At 49.3% G+C, this 7,500-nt stretch overlaps 1 protein-coding gene across 1 annotated transcript in view; it reads right to left on the bottom strand.

Moving 5' to 3' along the window:
• The window catches only part of pappaa (pregnancy-associated plasma protein A, pappalysin 1a), a gene marked incomplete at both ends in the record, with an annotated part of 90,897 nt that overhangs the window by 53,211 nt on the left and 30,186 nt on the right, over positions 1 to 7,500 (bottom strand). Inside the window, one exon of the mRNA XM_080529449.1 lies at positions 629 to 1,130. Coding sequence (XP_080385575.1) covers positions 629 to 1,130 — 502 coding nt within the window. The remainder of the gene's footprint in view (positions 1 to 628; positions 1,131 to 7,500) is intronic.

Genomic DNA, 7,500 nt, shown 5'->3' with positions numbered 1-7,500 from the left:
GGGAGGCAGGGAGAGAGGCACGGCCCAGGCTTAAATCAGCCTGCAGCTGCCCAGCTCAGCATATTAACTTTGGCTCTGCTTCGCCCCCCTGACCAAGAACAACTCTAAACAAAAAAATACAAGTTTCTTTTTTTTTTTCTTTTTTTTTTCTGTCGGCAGGGTCAATGAGGAGATTGGGATTGAGGTCGGATTAATTTGTGGCGTGTCTCTGGACAGAATTTGCGTCGTGTGTGTTTGATTACGAAGGAGATAATGCTGACTGCTAATTTTTTCTCTATAGAAATGAGACTGGGTCATTGAAAAAATATGCATTAACCTCAATGTGACCTAATACTTTGAGCCAATGTTCATATAATTACAACCCATGTTGACCCTGATTTATAGAACCCATCTGTGACCGTGACAGTGTTTATTTTGCTCGAAAGTACAGAATGATATTGGACAGTCTACATTATACATTCGACGGCATTCCAATGTATCGGCGAAATAAACGTTTAGAAACTAGTCAATCATACAATCCGTCTATCCATTATCTGTCTGTCTCTCTCCATCCATCCGTCCGTCCCATCGTCATCCCTCCGTCCTACAAACAACAGTCAAACAGCCTGTCCTCTCTCTCTCTCCTCACCTGTCTATGTATCTCCTGGTGGGGTGGCTCAGGAGCAGTCCGTGGGGGATGTCGGTGAAGGGCGGCTGCCTGAGCAGGCGGTGGCGTAGCGGCTGGCAGTGGCGACACAGAGGGCAGTCCGCCTTGGAGGCCAGCAGGGTGGCGTCGATCTCCAGGTGCTGCTCCATGGTGAAGAACTGGACCCCGTACACCTCCTCCTCCACCTCCAGCTTCAGCGTCAGCGGCGTGTCGCAGAAGACGTTGCTGGGACCCAGCGAGAGGTTGTTCCCGCTGACGGTCAGCAGCAGGATGTTGTGGATGGCCGGGAGCGCCGTCTCCTCCGGGCTGAAGAAGGTCACCCACACCGTGAGGGAGTCGGGGACCAGAGGGTGGGGGAACTCCAGCTGGAGCATGCAGCCCTGAAGAGGGCACTCCGAGAGGCCCACGGCCCCCTGCTCGATGCCCGCGTTGGGGCTCCAGGTGCGGACGCTGGGCTCGCACGCTTGCTCCACATCTGGAGGTCCTGGGCATGGACAGGACAGAGATGACAGAGTCAGACATGCAGTATGTAGACAACAGACATACACAGACATACACGTTACAACAGACTTACAACAGACTTACAGGTTACAACAGACATACAACAGACATACAACAGACATTCAAGTTACAACAGACATACAACAGACTTACAAGTTACAACAGACATACAAGTTACAACAGACATACAACACAATTAAGTTAACACATGAACATGTGTAATCACAATTGACCTCTATACCTGTGTAATAACATGTGTAATAACAAGGCACCCCTACACCTGTGTATTAACAAATTGATCACCTAGATGTAGCTACTGTACTGGACGCAAGATAAAATGACAAAACAAAGCGCTAATGTTAAAATACGCAAATGTTTCTTAAAAAGGTTGGGCCAGCGCTATTCAAAAAAAGGTATGTAAACAACGTTTGCGAGGGTCACCCCTCCACAACATCTCTAGTTGTGAGAGAAACAACAGCAGCAGCAGCAGCAGCAGCAGAGCCAGTCAGGCAGACTGAGGTGAAGCTCTTTCTCCTGAGAGAGGGAGAGGGGCCCTGCAGAGGGTTCTCACTGCAGCCTCAGCACAACCATTACACCCCAAACAAGCCCTGCACCACCGCGCACCACTGCGCACCACCACCACCGCAGCCTCCCTCTCCAGCCATATTTGGAGTCCACACACAGCTAAGTCGTATTCTACCAGAGTGACGTACACCAACATTCATCAAGCCCTGGGAGAAGGCAGAGAGCAGCAGACACTGTGTTCTCCTCCGGTTTCCTTTAGAGCTCTTCCAAACTGGCAACCGACGAAACCCATTTGCTAACCTCATTTCTGGGCAACGCACAAAATTCCAGTGTTTAATCAAGTGAGCACTGAATTCGGTTTCCAGGCCACATTATCTCAACACATTTATTATTGTAAGTGTGTGTGTGGCCAGAGTGGAGGTAAGAACGTGAAAAGAGGGAGAGAGGGAGAGAGAGAGAGAGAGAGAGAGAGAGAGAGAGAGAGAGACAGAGAGACAAGGAGCTGATAGACTGGTAGAGAGCCTGCTCTCCCTCTCCTCCACCTCCTCCTCCACCTCTTCACTCCTAATGTGTTCCTCACACACACATTCAGTGGTGAGTTTGAGTTTTTGAGGAAAGGAGTTTTAGCCACTGAAAATATTTGGTAATGTCAGCTGTTATTATGGGCTATTCTCCTGCACTGGAACTGCTCGCCATGGCAACAGTGGTTGGAGATTTAAGAGGAGAGAGGACAGGGGTGTGATCCACAGTGTAACTAAAGACAATGCAGCGACTGTACGGTACATGTAGAGATGGTTCTGAGACATACTCGGGTGAAATACGTCAATGTCAAACGTTTCGTCTGTCTAATAAAACGGAACCAATGGAATAACTGGAAAAGTTCATCAACAACACACAAGTATATTTGACATCAGTTGATTTATGTTAGTAACCCCGGTCAGGTCCGATCTAATAAGATTCCCTTCCCAGTATCCCAGTCTTCCAAGGCCTTATCGTATTTCTACGTACACTGTAGTTGTGTATTACATCCACACAATCCCTCACAAAGGTTTCATTGAAGCTCTTCTCCATAAAACAGAATTGGCTAGTCCACCGTTCCTAATTGTTTTACTGGAAGTCACTTAGTAAATTGTCTCGGCTAGTCTCGGCGACATTCACCAAACGATGTTGTTCATCAAAGTCTTTGGGACCAGCCGATTCTATCTGACGGAGAAGCAGCTCGAAAGGTCGTTTTGGAATCGACAAAACAGCTTCACTCTGCCTCTGTTTGACCTACAGCTGCCTCTCAGGCAGCGGAGCGGCATAGAAGCCCTTCAAGGTGACCGCGGCCAGCAGCATATCCAAAACCCAGACCTGTGCATTGACTATTGAACCTTGCTTTCTCAGTTGATTAGCTAATCCCAAAGGGGATTACGCCGTCTAAGAGAGCGCTCATTCTAGGAAAAACGACGCGCGGGGTGGGGGGGGTGTAGGGGGAGAAGAACACCGGGCGGAATTCCATCTTAATTGCCGTAGGTTAAATGTGGGCCGTCGCGTCTGTGTGCCAGCGGTCCCTCCGGCATCATGTGGGAATATCAGACTGGGAACTGGGGCTGTTGGAACGCTGGGAAAGGCGACTGGAATGGACTGGGATATACACATGGATAAACATAGGGGGGGATATGTCCGGGCATGCTCGCTGCTTTCTAGGAAAGGGGGCAGATCTCTTTCTCAATGACTCACTCTCATACACATTCTCAGACATACACACACACACACACCCTCGTAGACACACGTATGCATGCACAGTAGTACTGAAGTCACCGTCGTCCTCATTGGCTTAAATGGGCACCGCCACCGCGTCTCTCGACTTGAGTAATTGCCATGACCTTTCTCCAGAGGAGAGGAGAGGACTCTCTGGCCTCTGTCCTGTTCTAAGCCCTTTCTTTCAGCTTCACTCTCACGTCATCTCTGACATCCACTCATATGGTTTCACCACCATTTATAGTGGCATGAGTTTCTCAGTCATTCAATCAATCGATCGATCGATCAAATCAATCAATTAAACAGATGGTTCTGATTCATCACCATCCGTCTTGACGAATTTTGCCTTTTGAAGGATGGAGTCATTTCAAACCATTTCATAGTGTCCTGACTTTCCTCCTCACTGATCGATGAATCAATCGGACTTCATTTTTCGTAGCCATCAATCTAGAATAATGTGATCAGTCAAGGCAGACATTCACTCAGTCTGACCTATGCCGTATAAACAGATCTAAAGCTGTGTGTAATGTGTGAACGGGGGGGAGAGGGGTGAGGAGGGGTGAGGAGGGGTGGGGAGGGGTGAGGAGGGGTGAGGAGAGGTGGGGAGAACTGGGGAAGGGTGAGGAGGGGTGAGGAGGGGTGGGGAGGGGTGAGGAGGGGTGGGAAGAGCTGGGGAAGGGTGAGGAGAGGTGGGGATTGGTGGGGAGGGGTGAGGAGGGGTGGGGAGGGGTGGGGAGGGGGGAGGAGGGGTGGGGAGGGAGAGTGATGAGGAAAGCAGAAGGCCCAGGAGGTGACAGTGCTGTCTCGTTCCTCCAGCATGTGGTCAAGATCCTCAGGTTTCCACACACACACACACACACACACACGCGCGCGCACACACACACACACACACACACACACACACACACAAACACACACATCCTCCGAGGAATTTCCACATACTTCATTTTCGGCACACATCTCATCCCTCCATTTTTTTCCGATTTTTTTTTTCTTCATCCCTTCTTTTCCAGATCAACCTCGTTGGCCTCCAGTCAAAGATCTCAATCGTTCCTTCTCCTGGCTGCCGGGGACGCTTTTATATACTGCAACTTTATACGAGGGAATTTCTGTGACATTATACTATGATACGAACCAGAACGTGGAGTTTCACCGGAAAAAAAGAAAAAACGTTTTGCCGGGAAGCCAAACAGAAGAAAAAACAGCAGGAGTCGTTAGGACACGTTAAACAGCTCTAGCAAGGAGCTGTTGGGGAAGTGTGCAGCAGTGAAACGGTTCTTGGGTGGAACACAGGACTACTACTGAATGAAGCCTGGCGGTTGGCGGGTTGACGAGATGGCTAGTCGGAACAGAACAGCATGTCGAAGGGGCCGACGGGTTCACGGTTCTGGGGGAAACAGGCTCTCTACACATTCAGATGTTTTACATCACCTATGACGGCCGTGATGAGGTCCGCTGGATCTTGCTGACCTGTCGGGTTTAGCTGAAAGCCCTTCACGTCACGGCGGAAGACTGCTGAGTCCATATCTCTCTACGCACACGTGAGGCTAGCGCTGGTCAGCATTGATGTTGTGCAGAGTAAGTGTGTGTGTATGTGTGTGTGTGTGTGTACATGGGTGTGGGGTGTGGGGGTGGGTGTGAATGTGATTGTGTGTGTGTGTGTGTGTGTGTGTGTGTGTGTGTGTGGGTGTTGGTGTGAGTGTGATGGGATGTACGTATGCGAGTGTGTGTGTGTTTGTGTGTGTGTGTGTGTGTGTGTTCATCCTTGTGTGTGTGTGTGTGTGTGTGTGTCCGTACATGTGACAGCACCAACACATGCCTAGGTATATTCTCAAAAGGATTCCCATCCATCCACACACACATCTCTCTCTCTCTCTCTCTCTCTCTCGCTTCCCCCCCTCTCTCCCTCCCTCCCTCCCCATACACTCTCCATTCCCTCCTATAAATCGTTATGGATGGTTGGGACCATCACCGTGTTGGTGGAGATAAAGCAGGGAAGCAGTAAGTTCTCCTCAGGTGCTTGGAGCGTGAACCCCCTCGGCCTCAGCGGTCTGCAGGGGTCTGCAGGGGTCTGCAGCTCTGCACTGACAGACCTCGAGCAGAGGGCCCGGGGAGACACACACACACACACACTGACACACACACACACACACACACACACACAGAAACACACAGACAGAGATACTCACAAACACACACACACACACACACACACACACACACACACAGAAACACACAGACACAGACACAGACACATACACACACACACACACACACACACACACACACACACACAGAAACACACAGAAACACACAGACACACACACACAACACTGACAGAAAACTGACAGAAAACTGACAGACAGACCGACAGACAGAGCACACATGGCATCAGGTCATGCAGCCAAGTCTGATACCGCTATTCCATGTTCAAAGGAGGCCTGCACCGCATAACCAAAAGCGGGGGCCTTCCATAAGGATGCACTACGGATGCAGATATGCACACACACACACACTCACACACACACACGCATGTACGCACACACACGCACATACAGTACACATTAACAATGAACCCATTGACAAATTCCTTCCACATACATGCATCCGCACATACGAACACAAACATATGGATGCACATGTGTGCAGGCACGGTTTCTTGCACACACATACTGTAATGACAGACAGACACACACACACACACACACACACACACACACACTCCCTCATAGGTCTTTCCCGTTCATGTACACACTCTGCTGGTTTCAATCAGCAGCAGGGTCCTCCTTGTGAATCTCAGTAACCACATGCAATTCTCTTCACTATCCTGGGTGGTTCCCACATGCTTTCTCCCATCCACATGTTTTTCCCTATCTTTTTTTTTTTTTTTTCGCTCTCTCCCTCTCATCCTCCTCTTTTTCCTCCCAGCCATATTTCCTTGAGCAATACAGCAGTAAAGATTTACGAGGGTGCTCAGACTCTCTGACCACGCCAGGGCTCCCTTCAGAAGTGGTGTGAGGACACCAGCCGCAAACATTGGACTGACAGATGTCAGGCATGTTCCACGCGCGCGCAGAAACATGTGGGCAAACGCGCGTGTACGCCGTACACACACACACACATGCGCACAAACACACACACACACACACACACACGCACATGCGCACAAACACACACACACACACACACACACACACACACACACACACAGTTACATAAGGCGACACACTATTTAACCGCACATACAACACACACACACACACACACACATACAGAAATGTTGTACACATGCATTGTTAGGATCAATCTCTATGGGAAGCCCCCATATGGCTGGTGGTTTGGTTGACCGTCACAAACTGCCACTGCTGCTGAGATGACACACACACACACACACACACACACACACACACACACACACACACAGGGGAAGGGGAGAGGGGAGTGGGAGACTGTTTGCTGCTAAACAGGGAGAGGTTTACCCACGTAGCCCTCGACAAGCCCAGGCATGCCTCTCTCTCACACACTGCAGCCTGTGTGCATAGAGGGTCCTGCTACTGTACACACACACACACACACACACACACACACACGCGTACATACACACCATGAGCCCAGTGAGTCATTATTAGCCATGTGCTGTGTGACACCTGCCAAACTGGTCACATCTCTGTGGATTCTCCCTACTTCAGCTCACAGCTGACCCCCGAAAACACTCCTCAGGAAAGTCACAGTGATGGAATAATCACTGAATAACATGGCAGCCTCTTTAAGGCTGGGGAACGGGGCTGTCTCGCTATATCAAAAGGGATAATGTGTCTTATTGGACCGCTCTCAAAGGACATACGCCAGACACGCTCACCATCAAACACTCCAAATATCCAAATATCCAGTAAATGTCTCATTATTTAGTTGTAGAGATATACATACTGATCTAGTGGTATAGATATAGACTGATCTAGTTGTATAGATGTAGACTGATCTAGTTGTATAGATGTAGACTGATCTAGTGGTATAGATATACTGTAGGTGTGTATAGATATCTGCTGTGTATCTAGGCCACTTCCTCTACATATTGTTTGTAATAT

Source organism: Nansenia antarctica (genome assembly GCF_963989245.1).
Source record: "Nansenia antarctica genome assembly, chromosome: 4".
Lineage (NCBI taxonomy): Eukaryota > Metazoa > Chordata > Actinopteri > Argentiniformes > Microstomatidae > Nansenia > Nansenia antarctica.
This window is presented reverse-complemented; position numbering and strand designations above follow the sequence as displayed.